The following is a 23,679-nucleotide window of genomic DNA, read 5'->3' on the forward strand; positions in this document are numbered from 1 at the left end:
TATTATTTTTTGTAACAGTAGCATTCATGTTAAAAAGGTATATGGCATTTAATAGAACTTTTCTCTTCTTATGCTAATTTTTAAGGGTAATTTGTTTGAACCTACAGCCTCTTGGGGGATTTAGGTGCTCCCCCCCAAAAAAAAGGAGCAATTATCTATTTGAGAAGTACTGTGCAACCTGTGGAACTATGCAGACTTAAATCAGAGGGCAGAAATAGGATATGAATGTGCCCCGTGGCCTGACTCGAACACACCCCAGACCCAACCACATCAACAGGAACTGCAGGATAAATTAAGTGTTTGCCATTAGAGATATGGAGGTGCATGCCTGGAAGCTTTGTTTGCACTGTCTGTGATGCCGGCTGCAGGTTCAGATGCCATACTTTATAATGACCCAAGCAAATGTTCTGCACTGTGGGGGATATTTGCCTCGAGGAACAGAGCAGAAAGGAAGGATGCCAGCTTTCCAGCCTGCCAGAGCAAAGGCTGTCACTTTTGGTTCATCAACAACTACACTGGTGGTCTTCGCTGGGAGAGAAATAATACTGTGTGATATTGCCAGTACTGCCCACGTGCAACCATTGTGCAGGGAATGTTATGCTCTACCAGAATAACAATAAAGTTTTCCAGCAAAAATACATCTATTCCAGATACAGTCTTAGCTCCCCTGCCACAGATCATATCTCCCTGTGCATATCCTCAGTGCTGTGCCAGAAGTCTGAATGCATGTTTGAGAGATGAAGAAATACATTTGTTTTCTTTATTTTGCACGAGAAGACTTGACATCATTTCAGACTAATCAGTAAAAATTATAACCCACATAATATTGCAGCAAAAGCAGCAACACAAGAGCAACATCTTAGTTTCAACAAGGGCAGATGAGTAGGAAGTGGATTCCTTATTGGTCCTTGGTTACCCTCAAGCTTAGAAGGACTATTGACTGCGATCAGAAAAGGCCACCAGCTCAAATTTGCAAGTTCTAATGGCACAAGAAGATTTCCTAGAGGTCTCTAAGATTAATGCAAAGACAGCAGACATCAGTTTATAACAGGAACACTGCAGAGCTCTTCCCACTCTCATTTCCCCTCAGAATGAGCTACTGAAAAAGGCATTAAAGAAGGCCAGGAACTGGAACAGGTTAAAACAAAACATCTCATTACCTTTTGCTTCCTCTTGCTACCAGGTAGTGGTATGCCCATGTAGCAATTGCAATCACCAGGATTAGCACATGGACCAGGGCAGGACAGTCTGCCCAGTCATGCTGTGACACCCCTAAATATATTGCTGCCCTTTGAGTTATCTTGGATGGGGCCAGGTCTCTCCATCACCACCCTTTTTGCTCTTCTGCTAGCTTTTGTCACAGCAAAGGACTTTATTGTGACTCACTTCCTACAAAGCTCTCAAATTGCTGCTGTATCTGCCCCTTGGAAATGTCAAGGGAAAGACAGATTGTTGTTATCTGAGCCCAGATTTCTCGTTTGAAAGGCAGGTTAATGATGACACAGGTCCCGGCTTTAATTACTGGCTAGATCTATCTTGGAGTGGTTAACTCCTGGAACCTTTCCAAGAAACTCACCCTACTGCCTACACACAGGCACAGGCCTGGCAGAACAGGCTGGCTTCGCGCTGCACAGAAGGACCATCTCTTCAGTCTAGGCATATTCTCCCAGTGCTCTTCTGTCCTCTGCCTTTGCTTTATCTTTCTTCTCATTAATAGGCAAAGATAAATCAATGACAAAAATACTGAGCTATGTGTATATATGCACCAAAATCCGTGCACTTTCCACATCTAACAAAGCTTGAGAAAACGCAAGTTTTGCAGGACACTTTCCAGGAACAGGTGTCTTGCATTAAGCCAAACTAAATAAATGTGGGACATGTAATGAAATAAACGGCCCCAGAAGATAACAGTCAGCTTTTCACATAAACAGTACCTTTTCTTATTAAAGGCCTGATGTTTATTCTAGCAGAAATTGCTTCACCGATGTGAGACCAAGTGACCAGCTATTATTTCCACCCAGCAGAAGCCAGATCCCCGATAATCTTCAAATCAGGGTCTAGCACCACCTCAGAGCTGCTCCACGGTCTACCTGTCCTTTTGCCCCAAGCAATGCTATGGAAGAGCCCAAACCCACGACATCCTCCAGCCCCCAAGATGAGCATGATCCTACCTGTACCATCTTCTAAATGCCCGAAGTTGCAGATCTGGCTGATGTTGCGCACCCAGATTTGCATCTCCTCCTCAGTTTTGGCCACCAGGTAGAAGGTGCGGTAGGTGGTTCTCACAATGAAGACGAAGTTGTTCTGGAACTCCTTCTTGATGAAATTGGGCCCCGAGTGCTTCAGCACCTCGCACTCATTGAGATCGATGATGCGGATGGGCTTCTTGGAGTGGCTGTTCCTGTAGTACTCCAGCACGTCTGGGTTCCCACTCATGCGCCCTCTGCGCAGCACGAACCAGCGCTTCCGCCAGGCCTGCGGGCAGCACAGACAGGGCCCCGTTAGCGTAACACAGCAATCGCACATGTGCCTGTTTTTCTCTCAGATTTTAGGACTGTTTTACTAAGCTGGCTGAAGTGTGACTTCCATCCAAAGTGCTTACTATCAGCTTGTGTTTGTGGTAGGAGGCAGAGGGCTGTCAGGTGGGAGGCCATGAGGAACAAGGCTTCTCCCTCCTCTCCCCCTCGGCCTGCCAGCATGGTGCAGCTCCTCTGATGCTTCACCTGCCTGTAGCTGCCGTGGGTGAACCAGGAAGAGATAATGCATTTCCCTCTGTGAAATGAAAACATCTGGGTCCACCCTGCATGCTGTAGCATATAACCTAACACCTGGCAACAAAGATCTCCTGCCCAAAGTGAGGTCTCCAGGTGACCTGCTGGTTTCCATGGGCAGTAAAAACCTGTTAATGAGCTGTCAGCTATATCTGGAAGCCCAGAACTAACCTTAGGGAGCTGCACTGCTAAGAAGTTAAACAAGAACCTCCCAAACAGTGCAGAACAACACCTGCTTACACAGATGCTGCTTCCAGTGACAATCTGAACCAAGCCCTGTCAGCACCAGTGCCTCCTTAGCTGCTATGGCTGAAGGATCCTGTACAGGCTTAAATGAAGCTCTGGGAGGACAAAGATGCTGCATCACTTCATTAGGCCACATGCAAGTTTCTAGGAACAAAATAGCATTCCCCACTTTTGCAGCAGCTGTTTTAGCTCATCAGCACTATAAGTGTCCCTGTGTTGATTAGAGCTGTCACCAACACGCTTACTTCAAGGGCCAGAAGGAATCCACCCTGAGCTCAGCTCTGCAGAGGAAAGCTGAAACAAGGTGCTGGAGGAGCTTCCCCCTCATCCAACTGCACACAAATGGCACTGGGGCCTCTGGCTCCATGGGGGTGAAGGGGCTCACATGCTGTTCAGGTGTGCAGGCACCAGCCAGCCCCTGGCTGCTCTAATTGCTGCAGTAGTTACAAGTTCTACAAAGAAACATCTGAACAGCCAGGACCACCTCCCTGCCTGAGTGTTATTCATGTGCTCACTGCAAAGCGACTCATCACAGCACAGACCTGAGCAATAGCTTAGGTTCAAATTCACACTTGTTTTTCAGAGTGACCATTTTTAAACTGTCAGATCCAACCATCTGGCCTTGATGCAAAACAGCTCATTTCAGGATGTTTTCACTAACATGTACAAGTTCTTACTGGGACACTCAGGGATCAGCATTACACATTTCACCTACAGTTCCTGTGGATACAGCGATGGTGAAAACAATCAACAAAAAATAGCCATTAGTCAAGAAAAAGTGGTTGTTTTTTTCTCTACTCAAGAAGCTTTCTTGCAGGGCAAAGCTTTTCAGTGTTTTCATACTCACACAATATTTCATCTATAAATATATCTACTCGACAGTTCTTTAATCTATTTTGAAAGCAAAAGAGGAATCAAAAATATCATCCAGGGACCAGAGGCTGCAGTATTTAGAGCTCTTGCAAGGCTGAATGAGTGCACAGCAGCCTAGAGAGGAGTGGCTCTCAAAGGAGAGGTTGTATTGGAACAGACACAAAGCAGAATTGAAGTGCAAAGTATTGAACAAAGCAAATTTATGACCTGACCAGGTTTGAAAGGGATTTAGTCTCTGCTGGAAATAGCTAGGTAACATCAGATTACTGATCATTACCCAAGTTGCCTGAGGAATTGTATGGGAGCCAAGAAAAAAAAAATGTTCCCCCACGCAAAACCAAAAGAAATGGAAGCAAAGAAAGAAGTGTTTACAGAGAAAATGCTTCCTTGAGTAGCTAATTCCAACAGTGGGGCACAGCTCAGCAGGCATCTTGCTTTCTGCAGTCCCAGATGGAGTTCACACCTCCACCACCCTCAGTCCAAGCACCATGCATGCTTCATGCACATCCTGCAGATGCACTGGGACAGACAGGTCAGCTCTCCTAGCACATTCTCACCCCTAACCAACAAGAAGAGGAACCTTTGGAGGAAGATGTAGTGAGTCTAAAGGCCTGTAGGATTCAGAAGAACCTGGGCAACCAGTAGGAGAGCCAAAAGCCAGAGCTGCACATTGTGCAAGCCAAAGGGCGGCCTGATGTCCTGCTCCCTGCAGGCAGACAGCCTGAGCAGGATGACGGGAGCAGTGAGTGGAAGTGGGGGCCTACTGGTGCTCACCCTGCTGGGGGAGGAGAGCGGCACTGATGCTGTGTGCGAAACTGGTTATCACATGTGGTCAGAGGATAGGGTTGTGTGGAAATAACAAAATCAGTGTGGGTGCACGGGGAGGGTGAGCTAATGAGGACTTTGCTGGGGGCTGCTCCTTACCTGCTGCTAAGGGAACAAAACCAACAGAAACTGATGAATCCCTCACTGCAGAGTGGGCACCATCTCTTCCACTTCTTACTCTATTTTACATTCTTAGTCCTACCACTCTCTTCTCCAAAATAGCTCATTTCCATCCTGAAGCTTTCACCAAGTTCTACTTGCCAAATCTGTGCTTCAAACCATTTTTTCTTATCTAGGTGCTGCCTGGCCTAGTTCTTTGCTGTGACCTGTCCCATGGAGCAGGACATGGTGTGGAGCAGCATGAGCCTTCCTCCTCATCCTCATCCCTCAGCCCAGCTGGGGCTGCCCCGCACCACGGCTGTGCTCCTCCATCCTGGGCAGTGCTGTTTGTGAGAAGGCTGTATCAGAACAGCACAGCTGTAATCAGACAAGAGCCAGTGCCAATCCAGAACAATTTTCATTTGCCCTTCATAAGTGGGAGTTCGGTGCCAAAAGGAAGCCGGAGCTCGCGGCGGCGCTGGTTGGGTGCCAGCCTGTGGCTCGGGTCAGCACAGACTAGCAGTGTTTTCTTTATACTTCTGAATTTCTCACTTCAGATGTGGCAGAGCTGCTTCTAGAGGGGAGAGGAGTAGCTCTGTTTCATTTTGGGAGGAATTTTAAGAAAGCGGTAGCTGTCTACACACCCTGGTGTCTCCAGTATGAAGCTGAACACGGGCTGCTGCTGCACGTGGGCAGCTGCTGTGCAGGAGTGCTGGAGGCAGTGCCAGATAAAACGGGCCACAAGCAAACCTGCGAGGTTTTTACCAACAGCCAGCTGGTAAACAGGGGACAGTGGGAGCTGGGAGCCAGCACAGGAGGGCTTCGGCCAAGGCTGCTTACCTCCTGCCAGGGAGCATGTGTTTGTGTGAGATAACCGGTGTCTGAGCACGTATAAGCTGCACAAGGTAAACTGGCCTGAAATATTATGTGTCCTGTGAGTTTTTGATTTTTTTTCTGGTTGTAATAACAAAACACAAAATAGCCGAAAACCTTGATGTTCTTTACCAGCTAAGTTAATGCTCATGACTCCCCCATGAGGATAATCTTTACTGAACAGAGCAAAGCCAGGGATGACGAGGGCAGCAGGATGAGCAGCAGCCACGTGCTGGTAGTGTGCGGTCCCACGGGGAGGTCCAGTGGAAAAAAGGCCAAGGGCTCAGTGGTGAGCAGGACAGCAGGGCTGGCTTTGAGCCACACACCCTCTGAGGCCAAACCACAGGGTATCCCTGGGGATGGCCGCCAGCAAAACCATGGGGTGACTGTCCTGCAGCAGTGCCAGCATTTGGGACAGAAGATTTCAAAGAATTATTTTTAGTTGTCTTATTTTAAGGGAAAAAAAAAAAAGAGGTGGAACTTGGTATCATTTCCTATAAATGATTTCAAAGAGGAAGTCAAAATTCATATATGGACAGCCTTGTGAACAGCAGGGTTGGAGCTGCCCACCTACAGGGCAGAGTACCAGGAAGGGACAAACCAGCTCACCGCAGAATCCTCGTGCTCCAGGAGCCCAGGATGCCGCTGGGAGCTCCTCCTGCCAGACTTCACAGGAGCAAAGACTGTCTGCCTGTCCTGCTGGGCAATTAGCTCGCTTGCGGAAATCTGAGATGAAGAAGACCTCTTAAACCGCCCAGCCTTTCCCCAGCTGGAGCGACGGCTTTGCTATTTCAGTCCTGGCTGTTAGGCGGCAGATCCCATCAGCTCTGCATAATAAATCTCCTTAATGAGACCGCCCGCGTGCCCCTTTGCTGAGGACAGCAGAGCTCACTGCCCATCACCCGCGGGCTCAGCTTGGGTTTTGTCTCCCTTGCTTGCTGTTTCCTCCTATTTTCTGCTCCGAAGTTACCACCTTCTTCAGCAGTGAGAGACTGAAACTCATAGTTTATGGCTGGGAAAGAAAAATCAATATATATTCAATTTCAGTGAGGAATACTCCTCCTTTGGGATGTTCCTCTGTCTCCATCAGTGTGCAGCACTAATGTGACCTCTAGAGCAGAGAGACATTTTCTGCAGCAGTTTTTCTCCATTAGCTGGCCACTGGCGATGCTCCCAAAGGCTGGTCCCTTCTTGGCTGTGGCAAGCCATGTCTTTGAGAGCTGGACTCGCAGCAGCTCTCAGCACAGGTTGGTAATGCAATTTGGACCATAATGCAATGATTTTGGGACAGACTACCGTCTAACACTCTATTTCTATCTGCTAAGTCGTGACTCACTTACTGAGTCACTTGTCTATCTGCTTGTGGTAGTTTCACTATGACTCTAAATGAATCTTATTTCAGGAAAGGCAGCATGAGCTCTCCTCAGAGGAGATGCCCCAGGTGTGAAGTGTAAGGGGAAATACCTTCTTCCTTGCAAGGTGGTACAGATACATTCATTGACTAAAAATGCAAACCTAAAAATTTCCTGCAGTGTAAGTACAGTGAAAGCTTCGTAATAAAGCATCGACAGTGACGTCCTTTAGAACCAGGGAGCTTTCCTTTGTTGCTGTTTCTCATAAAAAGGAGCCTGCGGTTTGTGTAGAAAAAATGACAAACATTGAAATAACGAAGAAAAAGACCCAGACTCAAATGTTGCCTGCTAATCTACACATATTCCCACTGCCTGCTCCACATCCCAATCCATGATATTTATGGTGTTCTACATATGGAAACATCTGCAATAGAATGAGTCACTGCTGTTTGATAAACATGCAGATTCTTTGTAAAGCAAATGGGTCCAGTTGGGTTCAGAGGGTCCAAGGCATAGTGACCTTGAATCTTGGGAGGTTTAAGTTCTTAGAAACCTTGTAGAAGATAAGAAAACAAGTTCTGAAAGCAAAATTCAAAATGACGCCACTCATAAATACAGAAAGTAATTCCATCAATGTGTCCGTCTGTGTTTCACTGGGATCAACGTGGCAAGGAAGACAGTCTCATGGGCTTTTAGAAGAGGTGTCTGTGTCTACAGGTGGGACTGTGCCTGGGCTGCCATCACTCTCAGCAGCCAACCACTTGTCTTGATGGCCCTATGAGGGGCTAGCCAGAGCCAAAGGCAGCCTGCCCTGTGTCCTGCCCCTGCCTGTGCACAGCAGTCACACCCTGTCCTACCATGATCCCTGTGCTCTCCCCACCTTCTCATTTTGTCTGTTTTTCACATCTGACAGAGATGTCAGGCAGGTTGTGGTTCAGAGGAGACATCCCAGCAATAGGAGACAGCCCCAGAACGATTACGCTTGGTTTAAAGACACTGAAGCATCTTTTCCCACCAAGGCCCTCCTCTCGCCTGGGGCACGCTTCTTCCTTCCCAAGGGCAGGCTCGGCAAAGCACTCATCCTTCCTCACCTCCCCCCAGATGACACCTCCTGGCTGTTGCTCCATTTCTACAGGCAGTTAAGCTCCCTGACAGTGAAGACTCACAGGCTGGGCCCTTCACACAAGGATGTTTACAGCCTCACCAGCCAGCCAAGAGTTTTAGTTCCAGGTTCCTTCACAGCACTCTTATGTGCAGAATCTAAAATGACATTATTATTATCATCCTGAACACAGCTTGAATTTCTAGAGTGCTTTCTTTCACCTTGAGTCCTGAAGCACTTGACAACTGGTACAGGGTTGTTACACAGCACATATGCATTGACCAGTTCACCTGCTATGGGTACACCTGCTCCCAGAGCCACGCTGTGCTCCTGATGCTCAGCACGCCTGTTTGCACATTGGAGCTGTGTGCTCACACCTGTGTGTTGTTTGCCTTTGGGCAGTCTGTGGTGCAGCTATTCCTTCCGAAATCCTTATTTACCCGTGTGATATGGCAGAGGGCAGCGGGTAGCAACCCACTGCTCTGGCTTACTGCCACTCCTTCACCAGCTGCAAAGCAGAATCCTGGTTTCTCATGATGCGTAGGGCTGAGCTTTTTGCAGAAATGAGTTAAGAACAGGGAGAAAGGAGAAACCAACATATTTCCACAGGCCCTCCTGGGTTTAACATCAAAACTTCATTTTCTGTCAGCAAGAAAGAGGCCACTGAAACCTCATGCAGCACAGCAGGGATTCCTACAGCTGCATGAAAACTACCTGTGTAAAACTTATGTAAAAGCCTGGAAGCCTTTCAGATCTTTCTGACTTGTTTGTAATAAATTCTTTAATACCACCACAGTAATAAGATAGCATCTTGCCTAGAGGTAAGTTCAAGTTCTTGGAAAGGCTTTAATCCAAAACTCTTGCTTAATCTGAAAGGATTTTTACAAGGCTCTGCGTGGATCCTTGAGATCTTACTACCAGTAAGGCTGCCCGCAGGTTATTCAGGGAGTACCATCATCTGCTGGATGGCTGAAGATACTCAAGTCAAAGGACTTTCTGGTTATTTTTGGAAGCAAACATAGCAGAATATATACAGTGAAGAGACTGAAGTTTGAACAAATTTTGAGCAAATTTGCTAAACTAATAGCTTTTATGGAAGAGCTCCAAAACTCCCCTGCTAAAGAAAGAAAAATTCGATTTGGGGATAATCCCCTTCCTTGTAAGTCACCAGCACAATGTAAATACAGAAGTGCAAAGCAGTTAGAGCCCAGAAGGAGCTGCAGGTTCCTCAAGCCTGGAGATTGCACCCTGCCTCTGGCTATCTGGAGACCCTCTCTTCTACTGAGAACTGGCAGTTTTCTCAGTATTTTTACACAAACAGAACAAATTTTGCTATTTCACCTTGTTAACTGAACATGTGGTGTGAGGTCAGCAACAGTCATGCAGCCTATCTATAACTGTCTGAGCTCACATGATGCTACGGCTCTGAAGAGAAGGAACATAAACAGGAAATTGGGCAAAGTGACTCTTTTAGTAGGGGACCACAACACCATTTTTTGGTGGTTTTTTTTGGTAACTCAACTCTTTAACAACACCCTGCTGGATCTAATGAAGAAAACCAGAGTGGCTGGCATGATCAGAAAGAAAGCCACAGATGTTTATGCTGCGACACTTCTGCCCGACGATGACAGCATGGCTCAGTGCAGGGATGGGCTGGTGTCAGACACATCCCCACATCCACCGTGGGCCAGATCTCGGCCCTCTGTTTGTGTACCCACATCAAACTCCCCACTTCATGCTGCAAAGGTTTTGACATTTGCACTCTGTTTCTCTCCCAGAATTGCCTGGAGAAAGGAAGAGTGAAGGAGGCAGCAGCAGAGCGAGGAGGAAGCCACATGCATGGGAGGGCTCGTTTTGGGGAGCAGGCCAAGAGCGCTGGAAACAAGAACCAACCTTTCTGTAGACATGGATGGAGATAAATAGAAAAAGAGAGAGGTCCAACATCACAGCAGTAACCACCAGTGCCCAGAAGAGTTCTGGACCCTGTTGAGCGAGGAGCACTAGTTCCCAGTAGATTGATGCACTCCCTGTTGTGCAGACACTGGAGATCTCTGCTAGGATCTATGTGCTGGCTTGCAGTCCTTCCCGTGGGAGCCACTGGCCTTTGAGATGACATTTAGACTCTATTGAAGTAAATGGCAAAGTTCCCACTTGCTTGGAGAGGGCCAGGTCCTCCTCTTGACAGGAAGCACTGAGAAATTGAGAGATTCCCAAAAATGGAAACACGAGCTGAAGGAATTATCTGAATAAAGAAGATCTGTCTCGGACCGATGAGCAGCCTTTCTATCAGTTACATCAGACACTGAACTCACTCCTCGTGGGTCTAACCTGGGGTTTGCGTGTTACACACCAGCTGCCCCCAGTCCTAGCTTTTCTGCAGCTGGACTGCAAATGTCTTCTGTATCACGGCAAGAGAGGCCCTCCTACTGCTGGGTGCTATCTGCCTCACACTGTAGTAAAAATCATAATTGTACTTAAGGGTATGCTAAGTGTGTGGGTGAAACCAACTGATACACATGGGGCTGAAATGCATGGGGTGAGCTCTTTTTGCTGTGGGTGTGTGGGCGCTGAGCTGGGCCAGGCTGAGCCGCACAGCACTGAAGGAGGACAGCTGGGTTTTCACCCGATTGCTCATTTCAAAGTACAGTATTAGAAAGCCAGTGCTAGGGAGTTTAGACATCTATTTTGATTGCAGTTCTGCTGTTTTCAGCTGCCTTGCCATCAACTGCATTGCTAGTTTACCCTTCAGTATTCTGCTAGGCAGCGGTGTGTTTTAAGAACTGGTTTTCCTTCTTTAAAAGCTCTTCTAAATTAATCTTCTCAGCTTTACATTTCACAGGAGACTGAGCTGGTTTTTAGACATTTTTAGAATTATTTTTTTCTTTCTCCTTACTTTGTGGAAAAATGGTCATCACTCATATGGCTCATAACACACAACATCTCCTGCCCATCATTTTTTATTTTAAAATCCATAAATGTTAGGAAAAATATAAACAGAGCTTCCCGTGCCAGGTTTTCTTTTGTTTGTTTAAGAATCCTCTTGGAGCTGTCGGAGTTCTTCTGTTGCTGCTGCGTCCCATGTCTCCTCCCAACAAACAGGCTGTGCAGGGCGATGCTGCGGGCTTGCACCTCAACAGCTCAAGGTATGCCTCACCGAGTCAGCTGGCTCCAGTCAGCCGCAGTATCCAGTCATCGGATAAACTTCCCATGCTTTGGGGCGAGCTGCACATTTCTTTGCTCTGCAGCGGGACGACGGTGCTGCCTGTGAAATTCTGCAGACCCACACATTTTTTCTCACTGTGCTGCTTTGCTCTCTTCCAGCCTCACATCAACACACGATGCGAGGTGCTCCAGAGCTGGCACTGTTCCCAACCTGCATCGCTCATTCTCAGTCCTTTTTCTTCTCCCCGCCTGATGTGGGACGTTCAAGCTGTGAGCTGCAGATCAGTTAAGTTTCCTCAGACCCCTGTTAGCGCTGCAGCCTTGGCTCATTGTGAAGACATCTCTGTGCCCTTGGCTAGCACCTCTGCATTGTGCTGCTATTCATTTATAACTCCTGAGCCACACGGTCAGAAAGCAGCATGGCAAATCCAGCACCAAGAGAGTATTAAATGTTTATCTTAATTTGCATGCCTTCTCAAACTTCCCTTGCTGAACCCAGCGATGAAATCACAACATGTTCAAAAATATTAAATCATTTCCTCAGCTCTGAATATAACGGGCTGCAAAAGGAAAACAATCGCATTTGGCACGTTGCATGCTTTCGCCTCAATGCTCCAAATTCTGGAGTGCCTTCATGCTGCAGATTTGCACTCTGATCACAGCAGCTCTGAAAACAACTATGTGCTGTGATTTATTCCTAGGAAATCCCCAGACTTGCCAAACAGCAGCTTTGCCTGGAAGCCTGAGTGCCACAGCAGCACCCAGAGGTACGAGGCATGAGCCCACGGTGCCCCAAAGCAACTTCCTGGCCCTGGCCATAGGCAGCAGGTCAGTGCCCTTCAGCCTGACCATCCCTGTGGTGTGAAAAGCCAAAATTCAGCATGGCACTAACATGACAGGGTTCCAACCTCCCTGCTGCAGCTTGCAGAGGATGGGCCGGTTTTCCTGAGCAGGTGCCTTCTCTGTGGGGTTACATTCGGGCAGTTGTCAGTATTTTGTAATGCAGACTCTGTGTGAGCGCAGCAGGAGAGAAGCTCTCTGCCAAACTCCACGAAGAGTGGAACGGTTTGGGAGTGAAAACAGATTTCAGAAACGAAAGTTCAGCTTGATCTATCAGGAACAACGTGCAATTAACGTTCTCAACAGTATCTCAAACATGAGCAATGTGGGAGAAGGGTAATAGCTCCTTTTCCATCATTTTTCAGCCTGTCAGAGCACTGATCTATTAAGCACCAAAAGCTAAATCCGTAGCAAATGGAAACTGGTAAGCTGGGAGGCAGGCAGCAGTGGTGTGCAGCTTACCCAGACCCCCTCCTTCCCCCCTTTTTTTAACAGTAAACTATCAACTAAGAACGCGCTTGTGGGACGGTGAAATAGGATCAATGTTACTGTTACAAAAGTGAGGACAAAGAGCCAGCTGGGTTTTTCCACAGTCATTTTCAAAACTACAGTGTTTATTTCTGCTTTTCTGCAGCTTCTCTCTCTTTTCTCATCCCTTCCCTATCCCCTCTTTCATGAGTTTATGCACATCAAACTACGCCTAGAAAAAGAGGCCAGCGGCCAGCTCTCAGGATGGGGATGCTGCCTTGTGCCTTTGCACCACTTGCTGCTGGTCTGGGTGCCAGCAGCTCTGTCACAGTGCTCCTTCCCCCCATCCCAAAAGGAGGCACCTGAAGCATGCTTGGCTGCAACTCCAGCAGCTCTGTCTTCTGATGGGGAGGCTTTGCCAGTTGGCTTCTTACTGATTTTAAAGTCATTCTCTTCTGCCTAACCCAGACAAAATCTCTTAAATTCTCAGATCCAAAAATGTGCAGTCCAGTGTGCAGTCTGCAGCACTTGCATGTGCTTGAGAAGGAAGTGAATTTAAGAGCGGCTGATGCTAATGCTGACGCTGTCAACCTGCACTGCTAAACAGGATCTGAAGTGAAATTCAGGCAAGCTCAGAGTTCCTCTGTGATTTTTGAAATCATATAACCTCATTTTCAGTTTTTAAGTGCTTTTTGTTTCATCTAACTCCATAGGAAAGAACCACGAAGAAGAATAGCACAAATGCTGAGACAACCCTATACACTGGGATCTGCTCAAAGCACGCAGCAGATGACCAAAACCTCCTGATGTTCCATTGGTGCCACTGCTTCCAGATCAGTGAAGAATGAGAGCAGAACTCGTCCACAAGTCCATGTGGCCATGCTCTGCCCTGCCTGGACTCTCCCACTCCTCCAAGCAAAATGGTTCAACTACCAAAGGTTTCCCACACTCCCTTTGCTGTCAGCTTTCAGCAGCAGCACAGCTGTGCCACTTGCAGGCAGCAGCATGAGGAAAGATGAGGGCTGTGTTTAAACAGGGCTGGTACTGGGGGTTATTGTCCTAGCAGCAAAGCAGAAGTAGGTGACTGTGAGAAGTTTCAAAAGGAAAGCTAAAGTGAAAGCTTGAGGAGACCCAAACCAGCAAGAAACTTGGAAAAGCAGGAATGAGAACAGAAGGACAAGCAAAAAAGGAATGTGTGGGGAGAGGGGCTGCACTGCATCACCAGGCCCTGGCTGGTTGTTGTGGTGTTTGGGGGTGTTTGCCAGTGCCAAACAGAAAGGAAAGCAACACAACAGGAGGGAAGGGGCTTTAGGAGAGAAGGTGCCATTCCCGAAATCCTGTGAGGACAGTAGGGATCGACAAGAGATTCCTTGTGTCCCTGCTGCAACCATGACCAAAACACAGCCTTCCTGGGTCTGGACAGATTGGGACTACACAGCCGCTGCTGGAGAACGACCTAGAGCCCCAGAAGCCTCCTGTTTTGGTAGCACACTGTGAGCGTAGGGAAGGAGCTAATCAGGACTTGTGCTAATTGCGCTGCTTCTTGCTGGCAGCGGGTGGGGAGGTGGCTGGGAGCCAGCAGCAGGGCGGGTGGGCCTGCAAGCACGCTGGCTCCCCTGTGACCTGGCTCCCCAACCCGGGGGCTGCACTCCCCTTCCCCTGCAGGGCCTCCTGTAGGCCCAGGCTGGCCGTGCCTCAGCCCTGCCCTGCAGGGACACAGCTTGCTCCAGCTGCGCTGGGGCTGCTGGGATTACTGCTGCTGGCACTGCTACAGCCTGGTGTTTTTTGACCTTTTACTCTTCCAGAGATAGAAATGGGGTTTGTCTGAGGCTTGGAATAACTTCCTGCGATTGTGCTGGGGAGGGCTAGACTGACTTGCTAGATAGCTGTGTCTGTTGGGCTGGCTTAGGAATGGAGAAGGCCTCCACTCTGTGTCTCGGCTGAAGACAGATTTAAAAGACCCAAAGACACTGGATGTGCCTCAGTGAAAAATAAGCTGACAGCAGTGTGTGCTGTCCTTGGTGGGGCAGTGGGGACTGGGCAGCCATTAACAACCCCTAAAGCAAATGGTGTCCCTACAGGGATGTTTATTTCTCAGGTGGTAATTCACAATCCTTCCCAGATCAGTGAGGTACATGTGCTTGCACGTGTGGGAAAGTAGATAATGGCTTGAAAATTGATCCTTTGGGATGATGTGAGCAAATTGCATTGTGCAAGCCTCCCCTCCTCCTCCAGCTTTTCCCTACCACGGTCTTCTGGGGCTGCGGCAAAGAGCTGCTCTGCTCTCACTGCACCTTTAGCAGCCCTTGTGCATCTTTCCATTACACCCCTCCCTGACTTTAAAAAGCAGCCTTCATGAGCAGCATTGCCAAGTCAGATGTGTTCAGCTCAGCATGTGGTTGAGGTGGTGAAGTAGCCCAAGGCCTGTGCTGTGCTGTTGTTCTGGCACTGTGGGGCACCTAGGGGAAGGCTGGAGCTCCTCTTTGAACAGTGATGGAAGCTAATACCTTCAGTCTGGTAAACCTGTGCATCAGTGGAAATCCAAAAAGGACTTGGTGCAGACCTTGTGTGGCACTCTTTGACGGTCTTCATCCATCACCCTCTTGTGCTAGACAAAAATACTGAAACCTAGTTTTGCAAACACAGCCAGTGCACTGGAGCTCACAGTGGTCCTTGCAAGATCTCCAGTTGCTACCAGGTAAAGAAGTCCAACCAGCTCCAGCCAGAGCCGGTAAAGTAAAAGCTGGTAGTTAACTTCAGTGCAAATGCTGCCATTGCTGTCCTATCCCCACACTGTGCTATTACGGGGAGAGACAAAGCATGGCCTAACCCAGATGGCCTCTTGTTGTTTGGCTGAGATACTGGATCCTCCCCAAAAATTAAGAAAATACATTATTTTAAACAAAGACTTTCAGATGTTTCTTGTATTTTACTCATCAGAAGGCAGAATCGCTGTGCACAAGTCATGTGCACTAGTTTCTCTGTGTGACTCACTCAACTGGCTGCTTCTGATTCTCTTTGAAATTTGGAGTAGGAATGTTCTTTGCTCTTTACTTATAATCCTTTGAACAGCTGAGCATACTTTCACCTGGTGGGCAGGATCCTAGGCTGAAAAAAGCAGGTTAGCACTCCTCCGGCCCACAGTCTCTGAGCAGAATTTGCTGAAGATGCCATGTGCAGTCTGGTGTGGCCACAGCTCTGTCTGCTCCCTGAACAGTTCTACTGGGTGAGGGCTCTTCCCACCCTTCCCAAACGGTGGCTGTATCTGTGCCTTCCCCCAGTGAGTGTTTCAGAGAGGTTAAGTCATAACAGAGTCAGCTGTTCTTGACAAGCAAAAGGGAAGCAAAATGGAAGGGAGCATCGAGCCCAGGGTTTGGGCTGGAGTGCGCAGTAGTTCTCTTAAAGAGCTGAAGGAAGCTGCAGTGAACTTCACAGTTCAGCCAGCACTACAGTTCTGTGCATTACACGTACTCCTATACAACAGCATAAAAGAAACTGGAATTTTGTATTCAAATTGCTTTTTAAGACAAAGAAAAGTAGTGCAATCAAAGAGGGATTGCACTTTGTATAAAAACCATCTAGCTTATTTGTAGGGAATTTCACATAAATAATTAATCTTAAGTGCTTTAATGCTTTTGTGCAGTTTTACTGAATTCCAGTTTCATTCAAATGCAGCTTGTTTCAAATCACATAAAATAATCCCTATTGAGGGAGTAAACACTTTGCAAAATGCTAACTCTCTAATATCAAAATGTAAATATAAAAAACGTGTTACTGTATACTAAGCCACACGAAGGCTGAGGTAGTTGTGAAGAGATCAACACATTCTAATTTAATGTAAAGATTTTTACCTTCTCATTTAAATTGTGATAACACTCATCATCATCAACTAACGCTGTATATAGGGAAACTATCAAAAGCATCAATCTAGTTAAGAGAAGCAGCTGAAAATAAAAATAAAAGTACAAGTGCCAACAGTCTGAAGAAAACATGCAGCCCATGATAAATGGTGCTGCGTGCACTGCTCCTTTTCTACCCCCAATCACTTATGTCAAAAGCAGAGTGATAGATTGTCACAGCACAGAGCATCTATTCACCCACTATTTAAAGGCATCTGAGGGCTGAGTAATTAGTCCTTCCCATCTCACTTTCATTCCAACAATTTGACCAATTCTTTTGGTTGCTGTGTGGTAAGAAACCACCATATATCTTCACAAGTACCATGAGAACAATTCATGTCAACAAATTCTTCTGAGTTTCTCATACGTGTGGGTTTTTCCCTCCTGCCTGTTAGCAGAGCCTGAGCTGGTGACTGCAGACACACCTCTCTGTTTATTTAAGGACCAATATGCAATTACACCCGATATCACTTTTGCCATTGAAAAGACCACACTAATGGCATATACATGATTGTTCACGCTTTGGTATGTGTGTGTGAAGCAAGCCTGTGGTGCAGTACAACATAATACCATGTGTAGGTGTGAGAGCAGCCGAACAAGCCCAAAATCAACAGTGGATTCCCCAAAGAATCAACACAGATCTCAATTCAAAACACTGCAGCTCAGCTCCCCAAAGACTCAGGCTCTCTGCTACCCTAGAAAAACAAAGCTGCAAACAGAGCACCTGTTGCTCAGACTTGTTTCAGACTTCAGCTCCCCTTCCCTGCAGTTTCACTCCCCATGGTGAAGCATTGCAGGATTTGTTAACTTTTCCAAACAAAGCACTCAGTCCTCTGAAACAAAATCAAATGGGCATCCCGCACCACGGCTCTGAGTGATCCGTCAGCATCAAGGTACTCTTATGACAGTAGGCAAATTAGGTGTCAGCAGAAGTGTTTGAATATCTGCATGTGTTCTTTTTGAAGTTCCTAAAGTCTGCAAAAAAAGAAAGATCTATAGTTTGGCCCATGCCTTGTTCCCAAAGACGCACATCTTCTCATACTGAGACAACAATTTGCTTTTGCTGCGTGACCCAGTTCCTGGCTTGGCCACAGAGCAGGAAACTGTGCCCATGGTACCGTATCTTCATAGTAACAACAAAACTCAACACGATCTGCTCCATCTACAGAGCACAAGAAGCAGCGATTGTGTCAGGAGCTAGAAGCAGAAGCGTGAAGTTCACAGGCACTGTTTTTGCTAGCTGAGTCCCACAAAAAGTGATGTGAGATAAGAGCAGTTTGAGTGCGGAGCAAACAAACAAACACCCTAGAGCATTTTGGCCCTGAGGCTTCAGGATGGTTGGAAGCATTAGGAAAGTCCCTCTCTCCTGAGAGTCATCCCAAAGGATATGATACTCATTTATCCTAAAGAATAAGTACGCTATTTAACCTCCCAAACTCAACCTAACAAAGTTTTTTGATGCAGCCTGTTTCCTGAAGGTACCAAAAAAGCCAGATCATTTATAACCAAATCACTTGCTTTCCCACTTTAGATCCCAGCTCCAAAATGTACTCACACTCTTCACAGCAAGTTCAGGAACAGTCTTTTAGCTTCAGTTAAACTGAAATACTTTGAGGAATTGAGCCTGACTCCTTCGGGCTGCAGTCCAAGTCCTCCCCACCATTTTCACTACCTGAAGCCTGTTCAATGCCTGGCAAGATGAAGTGAGAATCTTGACTCCAACCAACTGCCATTAAACCACCTTCTTTTTTTCTTTCTGAAAAATGCAATTTCATAGTATTCATTTGAAACGTAGGTGTTGGGTATACTGTCCTGAAACTGAGTGGACATTTCCTCTTCTTGAGTGAATGCAGGGCACCACGGAAAGCCGTGCAAGCACTATACACAAATGTGTGTGTGAGATATGAGGAAATCTTTCTCGGCTGAATGTTGGATGACCAACATTGGATGGCAAATAGGCCATGCAAAGCCAACAGGAATGCCTTACTTCTCCTCGGACAGAAGAAAGCATCTCCCTGAGGAGCAGCAATGAGCACCAGGCAGGGTTTGCCTCTGCAGGCCTTGCAGTGGTCCATTCAGTTTCTTTGGATTTGAGAGGGATCTTGGGGTATGGGAGCTTGGGATGTACAAATAGAAAAGCTGTTTGTGCTTTGAGTAAGGAAGTTTAAATCTGACCTGCAGTCAGGCTGTGCAGAGGAAGGGCTTTATCCACTGCTGTGCTCAGAGCAATCTCTCTTTTGTCTCAAAGGCCACTGTGCTATGACTCACACAGCCATCAGGCTATTAACACTTTTATTCCAACTAGTTATTTCTGGATTTCAGCAGTCAAAATAACTAAAGCCTAGAGTGCTTCCAGTGTAACTATAGAAATTACAAAAACAAACAGCAGCTCAGCCCATGGGTCAGCTGAAGCCAAGCTCTGAATCACACTTTTATTTTTTACCTATAGTTATGAAGACAACAAATCAGTACAATTCGCAGCCACCTAGCAGATGCTCAGGTTGAGCCCAGTGCAGATGCTGTCAGATGCTTGCTCCATCTGTGGGAGATGCTTCCCATGGGACAGGTCCTGCACAGCTGCCTTGAAACAACAGGCAACCCCAACCAGAATATCATCAGACACGATCTGTAAATTCATTTGAGGCTAATAAATGTTGTGACTTCATTTTTCTTCATCTGTGTCCATAATCTGCTTTTCTTCAACTTCTCCCTCTCTCTAAGAGTCAGAATTTACCATATTTTGATCTTTATCATTATTATAAAGGAGATCTCAGTAACCAAATACTCCTCAAGCATGCAAACCAAAGGCTGAAGTGCAACGTTTAATCACAAACGAAGAACAAAGTGGTTTCAACTTAAGCATGCTTAACTTTTAATTGTATAAATGACTGAACTAGCCTCTGGAGACATGTCCAAGTGTCTCAATGCCTAACAACTCTGAATGTAAAGGATAACATATATTTAAAACAAAGATAATTGTCATCAGTTTTTTATTAGTGTTTATTTATTCTCTACAAAAACTCTCTATCAAACCCTTCAGCAGGGCACAGACCGAGGGAGTGGAGGAGCGAAGCTTTAAAGTCATGTGCTTCATCCTAACTGAAAATACTCAGAGCTCAACTCAATCCAAAAACTCCAAGTTGAGAAAAATAAACTAATACATTAAAGAGGAAAAGGAAAAATAAAATGAAGTTTCTTTTTTCTTCTGCTTTCACAAAAAAGCACCAATGTAAAGTCTGGTAGCCATGCTGCAGAGAGGAGGGAAATTTTGTCCTGTGAAGGCTGAGATAATTCCTGCACGTGGTCCCCAGAAGGGTGGTCCTAGCTGAGAATACAGGTTTTGTGTGGTGTCATTGGGGTGTTACATGCTGCAACAGTGCCGAGAGCAGCATACAGGAAGCACAACTGTAAAACTTGTAAAACTGTAAACCATGGGTGTTGGAGTTCAGGGATGGGTACTGTGTTTGAAACCTTTGTAGCTTTCTACTGTAGACTAGCTGACATTTTGAATAACAAATCTTCTCTGTTCTGCAGAGAAAGGCCAGGTCCATCCTCATGCCATTCGGTGGGTCCTTGCTGATTGCCAGGGCAGGGATATTGTGGGAGTTGCCTTTCAAGGAAAAAACAAGGCCAGTGAAATCCCTTCCTTTGATCCCTCCTCCCCAGCAATGCAGAAAATGCATTTTTTTGAGTAAAAATGGAGCCATAGACACAAGCAGTAGCAGACACAAAAGAGACATCTGAAAGCAGTGGTTGTATACAGAAAGCAGTAACTGCTTTCCATTTTTAGATTTCATGGCTTATTTGCTTAAACCACAAGAAGACATTTGCATGCTACCCAATTCTGGTCAGACAAGAAAAATAAAATAGAAATAAATGCAGAGTGAAAAACATAGCATGCTATGTTAATTTCAAGGTTAATTTTAACTAATGAAACACTTTAGCAAAGTCCGTCATGGGAATTTGCTTTTTTTTAAGAGGTAAGGAATATTATCAAAGCCGACTTTTCAAAGAGGTGGAAAGAAACAACAGAACCCTAACTATTATCTCTTCTTATTTTAAACTGCATCCTACACTTGACACAAACTTAGATCCGAATGCGGGATTAACTCCTACTCTTCTCCTTTGCTTGTGACTCTTTCTCACCCTGTTTTTCAGAGAAGCAGTTTGTAAATGTGACTCGCTGGGATGAAGTGTACAAGTAAGGACTGTGCCATAGTGGTTCAATGAACCAGGCTATTCCCCAGCTTCCTAGACTAACTATTCAGTTCAAGTGAAACCATCTGGGAGGTCAAGTGCCTGCTGGTGAGAAGGAAGATGTGTGATGCTCAAGTGCCAAACTGGCCAAAAGTAAGCGGGCTCTTAAACAGAAATTCACGGAGGTGCTTCAGCCATGCAGTACACGTGGCTGCAACGTTGGCCTCTGGAGAACAAGTTTGGCTGTGGTGCTGATGGATGTAGGAAGCTTTTACAGGACAGGAGAAGAGATGCAGTAAGAGTCAAGGACATACGGGAACTTGAGAGAAAGTTTAACTACTGATAATATAAAAGCCTTTTCTAAGTAGAAAATAATTTTTATAATGGTTTACAAGTCCCTGGAAGAATCACATGCTAATATACTTTCTTGTTTGCTGTGTTGGAAGCCAATGCAAAATCCCAGGGAGCTGCTTCCCCTGAGTCACAGAGGAAACTGACAAATCTTCCAAAGAAGGCAAGGGAGAATTTTTCTGATGGTCTTGGTATATACAGCATACAACACAATGAGTTTTGATCAGCCTTTGCTGCCAACAGGCAGCTCCAAAAGCAGCAACATTTGATCAGCTGGGTTCCAGCAGATACTAAAGAAAAAAGCAACCTTACTATTTTTTTCTGGTTTTCCTATCTGCTTGTTGGTTTAGATGAAGCAATTCTTGTGCCACTTTTTAATTCTCACATCAATAAAGGACTGCTTGCTGCCAATTTTCATTTACCCTACCTTTCATATACTGTTTTACTTTTTATTGTGAGGTCAAACCATCATTAAAAAGGTAACATGGGAAACAAAATGGATTAAGATACTTAGAAAACTCACGCAATCTTAAAACTCTTACAATTTATGCTGGAAGCAACAGGATATTTTTAACTTTAGACACTCATAAACCAGTAACACGGCAAACTAATGGTGTCACGCTCTTCTGCCCATTTCTGGTCTGCTTGGCAAAAAGTAAATCTTAATTATTTTCTCACTTCTGAAAAGCTTGATGTTGTGCCTTCCAATAATTTATTCATGCAGTGTAATCAAGCACAGAATCTGACCCAGCTTAGCAGAAGCCTGATTTCCAGCTCTGTGGTTTCCACCTCTGCACGTATTTGCTGTTTTCTTACCAGCAATTGTATCTCTTGCTTTGAATTCCACTACAGAAAGAAGTTTCTAGTTGGTTTCTTTAACCTTCTTTAACCCTGAAGAAGTCTTCATTTAAAGGCTCGGGTGAATGGTGAATTGCCATGAACAGGTAATAAGACCATTTGCAATTTTCTTCTTAATGACTGCTCGCTAAGTTATTCACTTCTGCCTGAAGTGCCCTGGCCAACAATTCTTTTCTGCTCATAAAGAATATTTTTTTGTTGTTTAACACACCCTATACCCAAAGGGACAAATGCTTGGAAGCGTTTACAATTGTTACTTGTTTCTTGGAAATAATGATCCATAGATAAAAAGAGCAGTTCTGCACTTACAGAGCTTCTGGTCTTACTGATTGTTTGAACTCATTTTTGAAACCCATCATATATGTTTGTATTTTATTCTGTGTCTTTGTTATTACTTAAAGTTAAGTGTTATGGTGCATACAGCACACTCATATTATTGCAGTACGGTTGTTGTGGAGTTGCAATACATACACGATGATTTATTTATTTCAATTCTCACTAAAATCAAGCAGAATAATCTGACTGCCTCGAAAGAAAGCTGGAGCTGGATGAGGACTTTGCATTTGATCAAGTCAAGACTCCTCCTTGGAGGCAGATTATGTGCTCAGTCCTATCTGACAAATAAAACAACTCCCAGTTTTATTTGTAGTGAAAAGCTACAGGTGCACTGAGTGTAAGACTCATGTTTCAGTTTTGCCTTGCACAGCCACAGCAGAGAGTTGCTGCCTCTGTCCTGCTCTGGGGTCCCCATGCCAAGTGCAGCTGCCTGCAGACCCACATCACTTTCCCAATGACATCATATTAAGTAAATCCCAATTACGAATCAATGACATTTATGACATGAATGACCAAAAAGCTGAGCAAATCAAGGAACGACTTCAAGCCAGCTGTGTGACACAGTCAGACACGCATTTCAAAACAAGAGAGGAGCAGAGCTGCCTGGGCCTTCAGCAGGGAGATGGTGATCTGGATAGCAGTACTGAGAAGAGGCGGCACCACCCGGCTCTAGCAGGGCGATAACTGCACAGAGCCGGAGCTCCGCATGTGGGCTGCACTGCGGCTGGAAAGGCTCTGGCCAGAAGGGTATCTGTGATGGCAGAGCCCTTGTCAGCAGCCATCAGCCTCTCCTCTCACCCTTCAAACCCCTCCAAAAGCAGAAGGATGAAAGCTGGGCCTGATAATGTCTATGTCAAAGTAAAGAGGACGAAGTAGCCCTGTGGATTTTGTGGCCACAAGACGACTCATGTTGGAACTATGGGTGCTGAGTCCTGCTCAGAGGATTCACACTGGTGGGATTCTGTCAGGCTGCTCTCAGAACAGACCTTCAAGCAGAGGGTGGCTGTTTTTCCAGCATTTAGGCATTTCTTTTTGCTGCTACACAGCCTTCTTCAGTGCCTTTCCTGGCTTGCCACCGTTCCCACAAAGCTGGGGATGGGGTCTGAGAGCAGGGGCAGCCCGTGGTGCAGATAGGGAGCTGTTGGAGAGGGTCCAGAGGAGAGCCACAAAGATGATCAGGGGACTGGAGCACCTCCCCTATGAAGACAGGCTGAGGGAGCTGGGCTTGTTCAGCCTGGAGAAAAGAAGGCTGCGGGGTGACCTCATTGCAGCCTTTCAGTACCTAAAGGAAGCCTATAAACAGGAGGGGAATCAACTCTTTGAAAGGATTTATAACAGCAGGACAAGGGGAAATGGTTTTCAGTTGAGGGAGGAGAGATTTAGGTTGGATGTCAGGGGGAAATTCTTTACAGAGAGAGTGGTGAGGT

The 23,679-nt window shown here is 46.1% G+C and overlaps 1 protein-coding gene across 1 annotated transcript in view; it reads right to left on the minus strand.

Annotated features, from left to right (window-relative positions):
* Positions 1-23,679, minus strand: part of GAB3 (GRB2 associated binding protein 3) — a gene marked incomplete at its 5' end in the record, with an annotated part of 54,733 nt that overhangs the window by 17,170 nt on the left and 13,884 nt on the right. The window contains one exon of the mRNA XM_010715393.2: positions 2,172-2,475. Within this exon, the coding sequence (XP_010713695.2) occupies positions 2,172-2,475 (304 nt within the window). The remainder of the gene's footprint in view (positions 1-2,171; positions 2,476-23,679) is intronic.

This window comes from Meleagris gallopavo, chromosome 9 (genome assembly GCF_000146605.3).
Source record: "Meleagris gallopavo isolate NT-WF06-2002-E0010 breed Aviagen turkey brand Nicholas breeding stock chromosome 9, Turkey_5.1, whole genome shotgun sequence".
NCBI classification, from domain to species: domain Eukaryota; kingdom Metazoa; phylum Chordata; class Aves; order Galliformes; family Phasianidae; genus Meleagris; species Meleagris gallopavo.